General features: G+C 43.4%; 2 protein-coding genes across 6 annotated transcripts in view; one reads left to right on the forward strand and one right to left on the reverse strand.

Moving 5' to 3' along the window:
- The window catches only part of LOC112245115 (solute carrier organic anion transporter family member 5A1), a 109,530-nt gene extending 102,893 nt beyond the window's left edge, over positions 1–6,637 (forward strand). Inside the window, exons 10-11 of one of the 2 annotated variants that reach the window (XM_024413091.2) lie at positions 839–1,300; positions 3,917–6,637. In XM_024413091.2, the coding sequence (XP_024268859.1) occupies positions 839–1,260 (422 nt within the window). In that variant the 3' untranslated portion in view covers positions 1,261–1,300; positions 3,917–6,637. Of the gene's footprint in view, positions 1–838 lie in introns of both variants that reach the window. The other variant, XM_042308661.1, reaches the window with a different exon arrangement.
- Positions 6,638–8,614: 1,977 nt separating this feature from the next.
- The window catches only part of sulf1 (sulfatase 1), an 84,514-nt gene continuing 75,854 nt past the window's right edge, over positions 8,615–17,274 (reverse strand). For 3 of the 4 annotated variants that reach the window (XM_024413095.2, XM_024413094.1, XM_042308660.1), the window contains 4 exons: positions 16,629–16,801; positions 15,222–15,364; positions 14,939–15,065; positions 8,615–10,161 (listed from right to left, as the gene is read on the reverse strand). In XM_024413095.2, coding sequence (XP_024268863.1) covers positions 9,005–10,161; positions 14,939–15,065; positions 15,222–15,364; positions 16,629–16,801 — 1,600 coding nt within the window. In that variant the 3' untranslated portion in view covers positions 8,615–9,004. Of the gene's footprint in view, positions 10,162–12,617; positions 12,652–14,938; positions 15,066–15,221; positions 15,365–16,628; positions 16,802–17,274 lie in introns of all 4 variants that reach the window. The other variant, XM_024413096.2, reaches the window with a different exon arrangement.

Below are 17,274 nucleotides of genomic sequence, written 5' to 3' on the forward strand. Positions count from 1 at the left end.
GTTTTACTATAATAACCTTGCTTCTGACCTTTTCACTGCTGGTATGTGAATAGAACTCTCATATTTCAACACCCTGAAAAGGTGTGTGCCCCATGTGTGTGTGTGTAACTTCATTCACAGTACGATGCAGTATGTCGCCTATAATACTGTCAGAATCAGTACCACCATTCGACCCAGAAGGAATGCGTTAGATCTAGGTGTTTAGTCCAGGGTTGGTTTGTGTGAACTTCAGACTCTGCTTATCTGAAATATTTGGCTCATGCACTATAGCTCTGGGATGACATTACTCCTAGGTACAGATCTAGGATCAGCTTCCCGCCGCCAATCCTAACATTAGCAATTAGTGGGGGAAATGCTCCATTTACCCAAAATCTGCATCTAGGGCCGACTCATCTCAGCTCAGTAGTGGATATATATATCAGTACTGCACAGACAACTGCTGCGTTGACTTTTCTCCTGTTTATCGTCAGCATAGTATAGCCCATGCAGATCATATAGGCTAGTTTCTATGGGGTATTAGTCTAGAATGACTAGTGGTTATTCCTAAACTGGTTTTCACTGTAAGACCCAGCTAAAGACTTCTTCTAAACATTCAAAACATGTTTCCGGCTGCAGTCTAGCACTTAGAAGCACACAATCCTTAAAAGGGATCAGTCACAACCAACAGTATTTTGCAAACACTAGTTTGGGCAGCATAGCTGAATGGCAGATGGCATTGTCTCTCACTGGCATTGTCTTCACTCCCCAGTGGTGTACATACTTCAACACCACCTGTATGCTGTGTTCTAACTGTTTAGAACTCGTGTTCTAACTGTTCCTCTCCTCTCTCTTCCGCCAGCATATATTCCCACTCCCATCTATTTTGGGGCGGTGATCGACACCACCTGTATGCTGTGGCAGCAGGACTGTGGCGTCCACGGCTCCTGCTGGGAGTACGACGTCACTTCCTTCCGCTTCGTCTACTTCGGCCTGGCCGCCAGCCTCAAGTTCATTGGCTTCATCTTCATCTTCCTCACCTGGTACTCCATCAAGTACAAGGAGGAGCAGGCGGAGCGCTGGCACCAGCGACTACCCCCGTTGGGCACTGTCTCTGACCTCATCTGCCACGTGGGGGGCCAGAAGAGCCACGCCCGAACCCGCTCCTGCCCGGTGTTCATCCCGCCTTGCGACCACCCTCCCGTGGCACTCCTTCTCAACCGGGGCCACAGCACCATCACCCTCGTTAACAGAGCAATAAACCCGCCCCTCCCTCTCTGCTGATGCCACACACAGTAGCTCCGCCCACATATGAGAGCAGGAAGTAAACAGACCACACCTCTTCCTCTTTAGGTCACACCTCTACCTGTTCCTCCCCGGGGGTTGTGACACGTGCCTTCCTGTTCCTGTCTCCACCCTGTTTCTAAAATATACACCAATCAGGCGGTGGGGGCGCCGATTTCCATTGCTCTGATTGACAGGCAGAGAGACCAATAGACTGATAGTGACAGAGGGCATTTGTGGTATTAAAGAGCTGGCCACAGTTATATGGGCATGTCACAGGGGAACAGCTCGACTCCCTATTGACCTACAGAGCTGTCTGTCTCTGCTGTGCACATCATTAGCTGCAGAGTGGAGGCTGGTGGGAGGAGCTATAGGACAGGTTCATTGTAATGGCTGAAATGGAATTAATGGAATGGAGTCAAACAAGTGGTTTCCATTGATACCATTCCAGCCATTACAATGAGCCCATCCTATAGCTCCTCCCACTAGCGACACAGCATGTACAGAAGTTAACACACAAGTGTTTGGGATCAATTCGAATTGAAGGCAGTCAATTCAGGAAGCAAACTGAATCGATAGTCAATGACTTCTCAAACTGAAAAGAAGCTATTTATGTAAAGTTTTCCATTTTGGAATTTTAAATTCAAATCACTTCTAGAATTGACTCCAACCCTGATACACTTCATAAATCAAAATGTTTGTGTATCAACATGATCACATGGTGCTACTGTACTGTAAAATGGGCTGGGCATTAGTATATTCTAATATTATTCTTCTCAGAAGGGACATGTGGGTACTACATTACCCATGATGCCTCATCACAGTTGCAGCATTTCTCTCAAGCACAACATACTAACTGACAAACCTGTTCTATTCTATGCAAGGTCCTGTGTACTCCCATACAGACAGACATACACCTCTCAGTACTGTATTGACTTACTGTACCCCTCTCTGTGGTTGCATCACAAATGGCACCCTATTCCCTATATAGTGCACTATTTTTGACCAGGGGTCCATAGGGCTCTGGTCAAATGTAGTGCATTATACAGGGAATAGGGTGCCTTCTGGGACACAGCCTATCACTCATTCAATCACATTATACCACAGCTGAGCATATCCAGCTAATATTGAATGTGGTTAGCAGCAACATTAAACAGTACTATTTAGGAGGGGATTATATCGACTTAAAACTCAGTCATACATGAGACATTTGTCCAGTTCTGTCTGTCCTTGTGACCGTCTGTTTAAACTCTTGGTTCAGAGCAGAGAATGGGCCACCCATTTATTTGACTCTTCAGCCCCCTTTGAAACAGTAACTCAGGCTGTGTGGGCCTATCATTGGTTGCTGGCTAGCTGATTAATGCTAATAGTTACGAGGGTAACCTGCTAGCCAACTAGCTTGCTTATATCCAATGGCTAGTTAGTAGCTAATGCTAATAGCTACCAGGCTAACCGGCTAACTAGCTTATATCAAAGATTATGGATATAGTGACAAGATACATGTCTCTCCATCCTAACAACCGGAGTCATTGTCCACAAAGCAGCACGACTGGCTGTCTAGCTCCCAGCTATTCTTTCTTTGGATATGTGGATACATTTCATTATTGTAATCCTGAATATTCGATGAAGGTTGTTGACGTGAACCGATATATTCAATGGGCAGAGATGCTATGCTACTAGCCTCATCCCATGAATATGCATAGCCATCTTGAGACAACTCCTCATATGAAGTGTTTTTTCTCAAAGTTGCCGGGATGTCATGTGTCCTAGTTATATCAGTATACTCGTAACAACTTAAGCATTACAACACTTTTATTAGATCAAGTAAACCTCACGTAGCAAATAAGCCATAAACAAAATGTATTGACCAAATTCAATACTCTTATTAACCTCCGTACCAAGCAAGGCTTGGTGGGTGAAACAACGAACAAACGAGGGAGACATATTTCCCCTCGAGTTGGGCCTCTCTCTTCCTCTCTGCCTATATCCAAAGACGAGTTACTAACGAACTGGCCACCTAGTCAGGAGTGGTGGTCTGCACCATAGATAGTTAGTCTGTGTGGAGTTAGTCTTCATTAGGACTTTAACTTTACTCCAGGGGAATGGGGAACACACAGTTTTGTATTTATAACATAACATTAGGTGGTCTTTGCTGGAAGGGAAAACTCAGTCATAATCCTCATCCAAAAGAATATGACATAAGAGAACTAAAAGCTGTCATTTTAACTGCAAATATCTACAAAATGTATTTTTTTTGCTTTTTACTTGTTTGAAAAAGTATTGAATTTGTTTTGAATTGAATTTCCCTTTTTATGTTAAAGGGGTAATTTGGGATTTTGGCAATCTACTTCCCCAAAGTCAGATGAACTCGTGGATACCATTTTGATGAAGGAAGTTAGAGATAGCATTGGCTCGCAAAACTAACTAGTGTTAGCGCAATGACTGGAAGTGTATGGGTATCTACTAGCATGAACCCAGCCCATTTACAAACTGACTCTACACTAGGTCCAATATTGCTTCATTTCAGCATTGTTGTATTGACATTTAGGCATTTAAGAAGTAGTGTAGTAAGGAATAAATCAACAAAGCCCATTATATCAACAGATAAGTCACAATAACAAGAAACAATATAACTGATTTTTTTTTTATCATTCAGTTCAGGAGTGACTGGGACCCACCCTCTGCTGGACATAAACATGAATTGCAGCCCGGAGTGAAAAAGACAGTGAACGGCCTACCCTTTACCAAGATTTCCCAGAAATTCCATTAAGAAGATTTCCGGAATCATGAGGGAATAAGCATGAAATCCATAATCCTCCCGGAATTTTTGGAAAACCTGTGAAAGTTACTGGAATTTTGCAACCCTACACAGACCTACTACTAATACTGTTTTTGTACAACTGGACTGCTGCTGTCAATTTACTACTTGTTTTTGTTTTCTAGGACACTTTTTAAGAAGATAAACCATTATGAACAGCAACTACAGTATTTATACCTTGTTTGGCATGAGGCATGCCTCATATCCATTATATATTTGCGCTTTTAAAACCGGTTTCCAAAGAACAGCGGATTTATCTGATGCAGTGGTAAAGTTTTATGAATTAGGCTGGGATTCAATCCCGATCGGGCTTTGTCCACAATGCATGTTTTAAAGGCAATGTCCCCGCGTGTGCGGAGACCACAGTCACAGTAAAGGCTGCATATGTTGGCTCAAACGGAAGTGATTTTAAATGCCACATTGTCCAAAGGCTGCGATGGGATTAAATCCCAGCCTAAATGTCTTTGTTCTCAAGTTATGTAAGAGACTGCTGTGTGTCTATGATGATACTTGGCTGAAAAGTGCCAAGTTATGGTTTCTTATTAGTATGATCATGAATTAGTAGCTAACTGTTCCCAAACTATTATCATGTAAATATTTAAAGATATAAAGTCAACGTATTATAGAGCTTAAACTTATTTAGAAGTAGGTATTTATGAACTAACCCTAACCATTGTAGACCACATCATAAAATGACTTCAAAATACAAAAACAAGGAAACCGTATATTTGCTTCTCTGTGCCTGAATGACCTACAGTATTTTACATAGGAACGACCTGTTACATTGAATTTGGGGGATTGGGGAGTGGGTTGTATTTTGCAATATGTTTTTTTGTTGATGGGTCCATTTGAATTGGTTGGTGTTGAAGCCCTCTCTTTGGCTCCATCCAAAACGACTTAGTTTGCATCTCAAATGGCACCCTACTCCCTTAAAGTGCACATAGGGATCTGGTAGTGTAAAAGTAGTCCCCATGCATCCCCTATTTCCCACGCAACCTGGCCATAAGTAGTGACCCATGTAAGGAAAAGGGTGCCAATTGGGACAGGATGGTATTGTTACCCAGGATGCCCTTTACCTCCATTCAACAAGGTGTAAGCAGTACTATAGGAAGGCTTGAACTGTGTCCGAAATGGCACCCTATTCCCTATATAGTGCACTACTACCCATAGGGCTCTCTGGTCAAAAGTAGTGCACTATATAGGGAATATGCTGCTATTTGGGATGCAAACTGGAGGTCTGCAGCCCTTGATTTGTGTTCCTCAGGAGCAGAAGTCAAAACCATATTTGTGGACACTTGGGCTCCATACTTGCGAACATTAGAACATTTTCTCAGTCTCAAAATGCGCATCAGCCAATTCAAATCGGTGACATAGTTGCACCTTGTAAAATGCTATATGTTAGCTGTTCCCATTACATAATCTGGCACATTTAGCCATATGCTAACCAGACGGCTGTGATTATTTCCTGTAAGAAATTCCACATCAGCCTATCAAGATCTTAGACTTTATATCCATCAACCAATGGCATTTCTTAAAATAGGTCGACTTGGCCACCAAATGTATATTTTAAACTTCCAAATTAAATTACTTTTGTTCCTCTTGATCTGTCACAATTGTAGTGTGCCAATATTTCATGACAATGAATCCTTGACTAGGCTACTCAAATTCAAGAGGCACATTTTTGCTCATCCATTTCACACATGTTCATGTGCTTTTACGGGATAAGATAAAGGTCTATAAAACGTTTATTAAGTTTATCGTACATCGTTAGCGTATGCCACTAAGGTGATGTGAATCTTCGGAGTACAGTAACCGTGGGTTAGAGGCCCCCCCATCTCATGAAGCTCATGAAGGGGAAAAAAAGACAATTACCAGAAGCCAGACTTACAACACTGACCTATCCGTCCAGTTGAAATGTTGCATGTATTTTAGTAACTTTAATTAGCAGATGGTGCCGTTTGAGTCATGTTAAAGATGCTCTCATGGAAAAGTGGCCCACTACGTTAGCATTTGTATTTGGCTGATGCAGAATTTGTTAACGGGCATGATCACTGCTACCTGGTCAGGTTAGCATAGGGCTAAATGTGCCAGGTTATCTAATGGGAACTTCCAAAGTAATGTTATATCATGTGCAACTACGTCAACGATTTTAATTGGCTAATGCACATTTTGAGACGGAGAAACTCTGAACTTAAACTAATGGACCCTTGGTTTACAAATGCCTTGAATACTTGATATGTGTCATTAAAAAACTGTTAAAAGGAGATTTGGGTCTGGTTTATGTTTATGCAATCAGTATAGCAGATTTTTTTTTTGGGGGGGGTGGGGGTGATCAAGCACTTCCATAATGTGGTAGGGTGTGTCTAGGATTTTATTTATTTTTTATCCCAGATTTTCTAGAAATCGTGGTTGGAGGACACTGGATTTCCTGCTTATTCTGTCCTGATTATGGGAATATTCCAACTGGGATTTCTGGCAAACCTAAGTTACAGGAGTGTGGGAGGATGGATGGATTTATGAATGTATGAAGAAATGGTAATTAAATAAGCTGAAATGTCACTAAAATATTTGACACGTTTATTTCTAAACAGCTTCTTGGCTTTCCTGAACCCAGAATTGTTGCAACACTTCTACACACAGAATAAGGAAAGGAGGAAAATACTGCTTCAGTAACAATTGCTGATCTAAGAATCAATGAATGTTGCTTTTAGGTGGAAGCAACATTGAACCAAAACGTAACCATCAGTAGAAGATGTAAGAATGAGTGGCGATGACACAGGCCAATGCAAACATACCCAATGATATGTAATGTGAGTGGTGTGGATTAAATCCTATGATTCTTTGCTTATTGCATATAGAATATACAGTATAATAAATGACGCATAGATCACCTCATAGTAGTGATGTCATATGCTATTCAAGCAATGGAGGAAAAGATTAGGGGTGGCATCTCAAATGGCACCCTATATAGTGTAGTGCACTACTTTTGACCAGGGCCCATGTTGCTCTGGTCAAAAGTAAGGAACTTTAAAGTGAATAGGGTGCCATTTGGGACATATTTAGGTTTTGGCTTTGTGGTCGTTGTCTCTTTTTGAGATGTAACTAACTTGGGGATGATTATGTGCATCCTTGATTATCAATGCAATAGGGAATACTGGTCTAATGTGAGTTTTTTTGTGTGCGGTAGTTCATTTGTGCTTAATATCTGAAGTTTTTATTTAATTAGGTGATGATGATGGCTGAGTGTAGAACAAAAAGTGAACTTGAAGTTACTGTAGCTAGAAGAGTAACATAACATAGTGAACTAAGTTAAATAATTACAACTCACAAAATTATGTTAGCAATGCATTGCTAACTTTAAAAAAATAACTGAACTTTCAGTCTTGCACTTGCAGGAGCAAGTATCCATGAAAACAACTTACCCTTTAAATAAATTCACTGTGTTAAAAATGAAATACCAATGATCAGTGTTAAGCTTTGAGATGCCATTGGAGTTACAGTGAATACGTGTTTCCAAACCACAAACATTTCAACTAAAGGCAACGGTCAGTACAAGGGAAAAGCTAAATAAATGTTAAAAGTGCATTTATGGTCAAACTATTGTGATCATCTGATTTGTCAGTGGTTATATTTCTGATGGGACTGCACTGTGATAATTGGTTGAGAGATGACTGAGGCCGGGATTCAACCCTATCCTCCTTTGTCAACTTTTTAAAGTAACGTTTCCACTTTCGTGGAGATCTCATTCATGGCAAACGCTCAATTGGAAATGACCTTTACATGTCAAGCACTCTACGCAGATCTAACGCTGATCGGATTTAATCCCAGCCTGAGTCTGTTAGCATTAGCCAAGGCGTTAGCATTAGCCAACTCAATTGTAGCATACCAAGGTGTTTGCATTAGCCAACACCATTGTAGTACATCAAGATGTTAGCATTAGCCAACTCTATTGAAACACATACCAACACGTTAGCATTAGCCAACGCCATTGTAGCACACAAAGGTGTTAGGTAATGCCAGAGATACTGGATATAATGACAAGAAGCTTGTGTCTCCGCACTAACAATGGGATTCATTGTCCACAGAGCGTAACGGTGGGCTATCTCTGTTACTATCTTTGGATTGGTGGATACATGTCGGTATTTGAATACTTTTTTGAATATTCAATGAGGGGTGTTGATGTCAACCGCCTGTAATTCAATGGAGTGAGATCCTATGCTAGCCTCCTGATAATGCATAGACCGTCTCGAAATTCGACAGGTATAACTTTGAGAGAAAAACACTATCAAAGTTGCTGGGATGTCACGTGCATTACACTTGTAACGGTAAACTCGTAACAACCTAAGCATGAAGACACTTCTATTAGATCAAATAAGCCTCACATATCAAAATAGCTTTACATTTTTATCTTGACAAAATTCGGCACTCATTGCCCCCCGCTTGCTTAATAATTAGCTTAACGTGGACAGATGTTCAGCGTGGTAAACCCTCTCGCTTCGCCTCTTCCTCTCTGGTAACGCTAAATGACCACTAACCTTCAGACTAGAAAACCTGTTTTTATTGTTAAAAATATATATTTAAAACAATGGTGTTATCCACTTGGACTTTTATTAAAATTCCCATATTTTATTAATTTCAGCTGCATTAAGGCTTTTCTTTTTCTAAATATATATTTTGGAAAAACAACATAACACTGTAGTTCTTATAATAATAAATGGAAGCACCTGTAAAAAAAAAAAATCAACAATAATAATAACTTTAATACTCATGAATAATACAGCTCTAAGTCAGACTGACAGGTGGTGGCATCATCGTTGGCCTTCTTGGCTCTCCATGTCCCCCAGTTTCTGTGTCTCTCTGTGTCTCTATGGTGACCGGCTGGGCCGCCCAATGTCAGGCCAGCACGTGCGTTTGTCCGTATGTGTCTCACTGGGTGTGGTTGGAAGAGGGCTGGGGGGGAGACCCACTACCCTCATAGTCCAGGGCCTGGAGCTGGGCATGGGACTCGACCTGTACCTCTATCTGTAGATGTGCCTGTTGGAGCTGGGGGTTATGCACTACCACCCCAGTCCCCTGTGGGGCGCCAGTCTGAGTCTGAGGCGGGCTCCTAGTGCTGGTAGTAGTGGTGGTGGTGGAGGCCTGTACTCTGGGCCTCAGTGTCTGTGGGGAGAGGGGGAGGTAGCCCTGGCCTTGGAATATGTCCTCTTCCTCCTCCTTGTCTAGTCCCAGCTCCAGTCCCTGGATGAGACTACTCTGTTGGGTCTGGGCCTGGCCTGGGTAAGACCCCAGTCCCAGCCCCATCTCCAGGCTGTTGTGGGTGCGGAGCAGGTCGTCGTGCCGCGTCTCCATCTCAGTCAGGCCGTTGTTCCCGTTCCCGCTGAAGACTAGCCCCTCCCCCTTGCCAGCTAGCCAGTCCTCCTCCAGCTGATGGGCCAACCACACTTCACCACCAGCAACCACTTCCCCCCCTCTGACCCCTCCTCTCCTCTGACCTGCTGACATTCCAGACACCACTCTGGGGGGTCTGTCTAATGGATAAGTCTCGTCAGGGAGGTCATTCACAGATTCTAGTTGAACTTTAACCTCTGACCTCTGAGGTGTGGGGTGTGTGGGTGTTAATGGAGGAGGTGGTGGTGGGGGTGTGCTAGGGGCAGGATGGGTAGTGCATGGGGTCTCTGGTAATCCCTCTGTGGCCCGATTCAGGATGACCGGTTCTGGCCAGATGTCCCGGCTGGGCGTACCTTCTCCTCCGCTGCCCTCCTCCAGCCCCCCAGCCCCAGACCCGGAACCCTGCTCTGCCATGGAAGTTGCCGATGCCGGGTCATCCTTTAAGTCAAGCTTATGGGTTTGGTTGTCGTCGTTGTTTTGAAGTTTCGAGTCTAAAACGTGTCTCAGTGCAAACATATTATCTACATCCTTCTGGAAGATGTGCCAGTCGTCCTGTCTGAGGCTGTAGTCAGTCCTGTACTGGTACAGGCTCTGGTTTACACTACTATACAGCTCCTCCAGACCTCGCCAGTCCACCTCCTCCTCCGTCAGGTTGGGCAGCTTAACCCGCTCGTCCGTCCCAGACTGGCTGAGTGCTATGAGGGGAGAGGATGAGAGGGTCAAGGGCTGGAGCAGGGAGTGTTGGTGGGAGTGTGTGGGAGTGTTGGTGGTAATGTTGTATGGGACTGGGAGTGTGGTAGTGTGAGTTGGAGAATTGGTGGTAATGTTGTATCGGACTGGTAGTGTGTGGGAGTGTGAGAGTTGGTGGTAATGTTGTATGGGACTGGGAGTGTGTGGTGTAATTAGGGGAAGTGTGTGGTTGTGTTGGGTCACATGTCATGCAGTTATGCCCAGCAGCAGAATCTAGCCTGCAGCCTCCTCTATGGCAGTCAGCTCCTTGGGGTTAGTGACAGCTCTGGCCCCCCCCCCACCCCACCCACACACACACAGTTTGGCCCGGTAAACACAGCACCCAAGCTGAAGCCATAAGCAGCAGAGCAAACACAAGCCATCTTGACATAAAATGACAATATTTCCTCAAAGATACATAAAATTCTCAGATCTACTGTTAGACTAGCTAAACTAAAAAAAGAAGACTGATGATAGGCTTGTTGTTTTCCAATGAGTATCCAGGTAACCTGGAACAAAAGAAAATGGAATCTGGGAAATAAAGGAGGGGAGGAAAATAGGATGATGAACATCTGCAAAAAAAGGACTGTTGAGGAAGGAGAGAGTGAATGATGAGCCTGCTGTGTGGTGCATTAGAAAAATACAGTTACGGCCAATATACTAAAATTGGAATCATAGTTAGGGTATATGCTTACTATCAATAAGGTTGGAGTGGATTCCATTTCATTTTAGTAAATTAAGTCAAATTCCAACAATTGGACAAGTCCTTGACTGAATTGAAATGGAACCGACCCCCCTAACCCTGATAGACATACCCTGTATCATTGTTGATTACTAGAGGGAGCTCTTTCAAACTCACTCTGGCCTACAGGGCATGTACTAAAGAGCAGGGATACTCAAACCTGGACTTTGAGTCTAGTTCCATTTATAATTTTTACCTGGCAGTTAATGGCACTCGCCTGGTGCCACAGGTCTAAATCAGTCCCTTACTAAAGGACTAAAAATAAGCAGGGGAACTGGACTCGAGGCCCAGATTTAGGTCACCCTGCTATAAAGAGGGAAAATAGGGGAGGGTTTTATATCAGTATACTATAGGCTAAGAGACTCACAGGAAGGACTGGCTTGGTCTCCTCTTTGACCACTTTCGATGCCACTGTTGCCTGGTAAGCAGGTGCCCAGAAACAGAGGTCAATAGGTCAGAGGTGAGGAAGAGGGACAACGAAGTCCCCGCAACTCGTGTCCATTCTACTACTCTAATGATGCCATGAGGAGAATGGATGCCATTTTGAGCGATGCCATGTTGCACAAGTACAATGACTGAGTGTCATTATGGCTTTTACTAAAAGTACGTTGATGTACTTATGCATGGGTGCGTCCCAAATGACAGACACTATATTCCCTACATAGTGCACTACATAGGTAATAGGGTGCTATTTGAGAGACAGCCTATGTCTTTGGTCAGGTAAGTGTGGAAGATGGTGATGTTATATTAGTAACATGTCCGTGATCGTGCGATGCATGAATGAAATGGATGAATGAATGGTTGACTCTATATGCTGTCATGCGTTTTCATTCACATGCAAGGGACACACATTTATCAGGTGTGTGAGGAGGGGGGTTCCTTATGTGAAAATGTTTTCTGCTCTTACATACTTCATGTCTATCAAATATAATGCTATAATTAATATCAGCATTTTGTTTTTGAGGATAAACTTGTGATTAAACTGATGTTTCTTGACAACTGCCACACTGACCAGAAAGGTCCAATTCAGTTTGACTAAATATACATTTCTTCTCAACTTGGAGCCGGGCAATACCAGTTGAGCTCTCTGACCTTAGTGGTTAAGTCAAGACCGGCCAAAAAGTGACTTTTCAGACAGATATTCTGCTGGATATGACTGATGCATGTGGTGGTGCAAGGAGCTACAGAAAGAGATGTGCACGTTGGTGTTTGACTGAAACAGCAGATAAGTTGGTGTATGATCTGGGGGGGTTCAGACGGGTAAACATGTTTCTGCTGTAATTATGGAGAATTTGGCTGCATTGTAGAAAGATGATACCCCCTCAGACTTCACGATGACATTGGAAGAAGCTACCTTCATTAAGAAGAATTGAAAAGATTCAATCAAACGATTATTAGTTAGCGTAGGTAACTTCCCCGGCATGCAGTCACACACCAAGCAGCTCGGCGCCTTATGGATTATTAGTGCGAATGAGTCAATGAGTTGGCCCATGCAGTTATTAGGAAGAGAAGCCTCTTTCAAAGAGAGAGGCTACGTCCCAAATGGCACCCTATACCCTACGTAGTGCACTACTTTTGACCAGGACCCCGTAAGGGCTCTGGTCAAAAGTAGTACACGCCATAGGTAATAGAGTGCCATTTGGGACATATCCAGAGAGATCATAAAAGAAGTGTGGATACCTGTGTGGTTCATAGCTGCCTCCATCTTTACCTCCTGATCAGGAAAATAAGAGCAGTTTCAATGTTAATGTCTCAAATCAAATTAGAGGGGGGATAAGAGAAAATAAGGAATCATTCACATTGGAGATGCCTCTTCATGCACGGGACAGGACAGACCCCGCTAGGCCCCTAGAGGAGAAATGATGGTGCAATTTGAGTATGGATGGATGGAGAGAGGGAGGGAGCGATGGAACAAGGAGGAGAGGAGGTGCAGGTTGGGGCAGGGTGGAGGGGATGGAAAGATAGGGATGAAGGTATTGCAGTTAGAGTGCAGTATGCTGTAAATACTGCATCCAAAATAAAAACATATTTACTGCAGTCATTTTGCTGTGTAACTGTAGTTAGAGTGCAGTATAAGTGCAGTTCGGCAGCTTTTCTGCAATTACTGCGTCCAAAATACGACAGTCGGCCGCAGTTAAGGCACTTTTACTGCAATCATTTTTTTTGTAGCTAGCTAGATAGAGAGTGTGGCTTTATGAAGGGTCCCAGCTCCCTTGGAGGTAAATCAGTCATTCAGGTGATGATGATGTCCATGGGTGAGTCCAAAACACAAACACATGATGTTGTTAATGTTTCCAAATCATCAAGCAGTGATATGACAACTTGTTCTTAAACTTCGTAGCACAAAGCCAATACCTTCACAGAAATATAAACTATTGTACGTCTACTGTGCTGGTATAACGAGTTCACTGAGCGCAAGTTTAAAACCAAGAGCTCATATCACCGTGGCAAGGTTTTTAACTGCTGCTAGTGTGATGTCATCCCTCAGGGACACTTAGCTGTAAATAGCCATCATGGTGGTGAAAAGCTAGACGTAGTCGTCAGAGTAGCCAGGCTCAATAGGCTTGTTGACAGAGCTCTCATAGCGAACACTGTGTGAGTCACTGAAGGCAGGGTGTCTGGCCAGAGCACACAATAGGATAGGGAACATGGCAAAATACTTGGGGGATGTCCAAAATGGCCTATAGACCCGGGTCAAAAGGAGTGCACTTAATAGGGAATAGGGTGCCATATGGGATGCCAATTTAGAGGGATGCTTATTTTGATTGTAAGCCACTACCCACAGCAGAATGAGTTAAACTGAGGGACACAGTATTGGGTATGCATCCCAAATGGCACCATATTCCCTATGTAGTGCACTACATTTGACCAGAACTATGTAGACCCTGGTCAAAAGTAGTGTACTACAAAGGCAATAGGGTGCCATTTGGGATGAAAACCTAAACCACTTCCACAGCAGAAGGAGTTGAAATGAGGGACACAATATTAGGTTATCATTATATCAGAAACCAATTCAAAGCTCTATTTCGGGTTGTTGGCGTACCATTCTGAGTGACTGGCTCGGCTTGGCTGCAGAGGGTTTCCCTGTGTGGGTCATGACTACAATACAAAACAAACCAAGATATTCACTGTGTAAAACCCAGGGGAAATCCAATGACCATAAACTCTGGATAACACCGATACAAATCACGCAGTGATGAAAACATTACGGATGTCCAAGTTCCTGTGAAAGTAGAAAATGTTCATAGTGTGTCTCATCGGGGTGCTTCGGACTGGACACGAATCCCTGAGGTCAGAACTAAGACAGGGAGTGTGTGTGTGTGTTTTTAGACAGAAATAAACAGACAATGGAGACATAAGAGAGACAGACAGAGGACTTAACGATGACCCCCTCGACCTTCCTTCCTATGTTGAAATGTTTGCGTACATCAGTGAGAGAATCACCCCCGTTTACATGCAACTAATGACATGCAGGTACAGGTCAGGACTGAACCTGGGTCAAATAGTGCTATTCATACACCTAGTATCTTGTTTCAGTTTAGGGCTTCAAAATTCCAGTAACTTTTTACACAGATTTCTTGCTTATTCCATCCTGATTCCAGGTATCTTCCATCCGGGAGCTCTGAAAAACCTGGGAATTTTGGAAAAGTTACTGGAATTTTTAAACCCTAAAGTGAGAAGCATGTTTTATTAACAACACACACATTTGGTCTGTATGTACGACTTGTTTACCCTAATCAACCACTGCAGTGGTTAGTCTTCAGATCCGTTTCAGTCTCTATTCTGTTGTAGACCAGATGTAAGTAAACCACTCAAGGGTGAAATGTTCCCCAATCCTCACCTTAACCATTAGCGGGGGAAATGACAAACTGACCCACAATCAGCGTCTAGGGGCAACATTACCATACTCTGAGGTAACCCAGTAGAGAGAGTAGTAGTAGTAGTAGTAGTAGTAGTAGTAGCAGTGTAGCTACTACTAGTACTGTAGTATATGTGTTTACCTGTTGTGTCCAGGCCTTTGGGTCGGGGGTTACACTGCTTGTGTCCCTGGCAGCTCCTCATCTCCATCAGCTGAGCATGGAGGGCGTTCAACACCTCTCTGTCCACCGAGTACACCGCGTTGGTCAGCTACACACACAGACACACAGGTTAATACATCGTTATTGATAAAACAACCTACTAATGAAAGGTGCCTGTGGGTAGTCTACTCCGTAGAAACAGAATAGAACAGAAAATGGAGTAAAATAGAAAATAGAATTGATTCCATGTCTGTGGTCCACTCACCTGGTAGGGGTCGTTGTTGAGGTCAAAGTACTCGAGGAAGCCCGTAGCAAACTCACAGAACAGGGTGTTGTGTGTCTCGTTGATGGTCCTCACACACCAGTAGGTGTTGTTGTTGGAACTGGTGCACGCACAGAACCCTCCAACTGAAGGAGAGGAAGGACAGGGTTAACCAATAGAACCCACACAGAGAGAGAGAGAACCCTCTAACTGGGAGAAACCAAAATAATAGCCTGTTTCAATAGACTGATACACTTGGTCATCACTTCTGATGATACAGACCCTTTATTCAACCAATGGTATTTACTGAGCTGTGGGAGTGGTGGGTAAATATGTGTGTATAAATGTGGCTTCATTACTGTCTAGGCTACAGTGCTGAATGACTAAAATGAGAATGCATGTGAGTACAGTGTAGGTGTAGTAACTATTTAGTGCAGTTCCATTTAGGTGTAGTAACTACGTAGTACAGTACACGTGTAGGTGTAGTAACAACTTAGTACAGTACACGTGTAGGTGTAGTAACTACTTAGTACAGTACACATGTAGGTGTAGTAACTACTTACTACAGTACACGGGTAGGTGTAGTAACTACTTGGTACAGTACATGTCGGTGTAGTAACTACTTAGTACAATACATGTCGGTGTAGTAACTACTTAGTACAATACATGTCGGTGTAGTAACTACTTAGTACAGTACACATGTAGGTGTAGTAACTACTTAGTACAGTACACGTGTAGGTGTAGTAACTACTTAGTACAATACATGTAGGTGTAGTAACTACTTAGTACAGTACATGTGTAGATGTAGTAACTACGTAGTACAGTACACATGTAGGTGTAGTAACTACTTACTACAGTACACGGGTAGGTGTAGTAACTACTTAGTACAGTACACATGTAGGTGTAGTAACTACTTAGTACAGTACACGTGTAGGTGTAGTACCTACTTAGTACAGTTATATTTAGGTGTAGTAACTACATAGTGCAATACCTGTGTAGTAACTACTTAGTACAGTACACATGTAGGTGTAGTAACTACTTAGTACAGTACACATGTATGTGTAGTAACTACTTAGTACAGTGCACATGTAGGTGTAGTAACTACTTGGTACAGTACACGTGTAGGTGTAGTAACTACTTGGTACAGTACACGTGTAGGTGTAGTAACTACTTAGTACAGTACACATGTATGTGTAGTAACTACTTAGTACAGTGCACATGTAGGTGTAGTAACTACTTGGTACAGTACACATGTATGTGTAGTAACTACTTGGTACAGTACACGTGTAGGTGTAGTAACTACTTAGTGCAGTACACGTATAGGTGAGGTAGCTACTTAGTGCAGTACACATGTAGGTGTAGTAACTACTTAGTGTAGTTACATTTAGTTGTAGTAACATAGTAACGTACGGTTCCAAAAGGGGGCAGTCTGCCAGTGGTCGTTGCTGTGAGTGAAACATGTCAGACCAGGTAGACTACAGTCATCCCCCTTCTTCTGCCTCTTCCTCTCTTTCCTCTCCTTCTTCTTCCTCCTGATCTCGTTCAACAGCTGGGTCTTCCCATCCACTTCCTGGGCAACCTCCCTGCATGACGGACAGACACACCCACCAGTCAGATTACAGTAACGACCCAACAGAGTTATATCATCACCCTCTCTGCCCTCGCAGTGCCCTCTCCATGTTGCCAGTCAGTTACCACGGCGATGGATGGAACCATCGGCGGAACTCCCAAACTCTGGTGGAGCCAAGAACATGACAGGTTCTAGCTCCTCTCGTAGCACATTATCATTTTTCTCTGGGCCATTCCAGCCTCTGCCCTTCTCCCTAGCCCCATTTTCCTAAGCACACAGGTCACTACATAACACAGCTGCTTCGTATTGGCATTCTAATCCGTTCCCTGTGCCTCCTTGCGCATCCCAAATGGAACCCCGTTCCCTATATAGTGCACAAATTTTGACAAGAGCCCTATGGGCCCTGATGAGAAGTGAGAGACTCAACCACCTGGTGCAAGGCGATGGCTGTGTTAGAGGGACGGGCTGTTTCCCTCTTTCCACTGA

Source organism: Oncorhynchus tshawytscha, linkage group LG29 (genome assembly GCF_018296145.1).
Source record: "Oncorhynchus tshawytscha isolate Ot180627B linkage group LG29, Otsh_v2.0, whole genome shotgun sequence".
NCBI classification, from domain to species: Eukaryota; Metazoa; Chordata; class Actinopteri; order Salmoniformes; family Salmonidae; genus Oncorhynchus; species Oncorhynchus tshawytscha.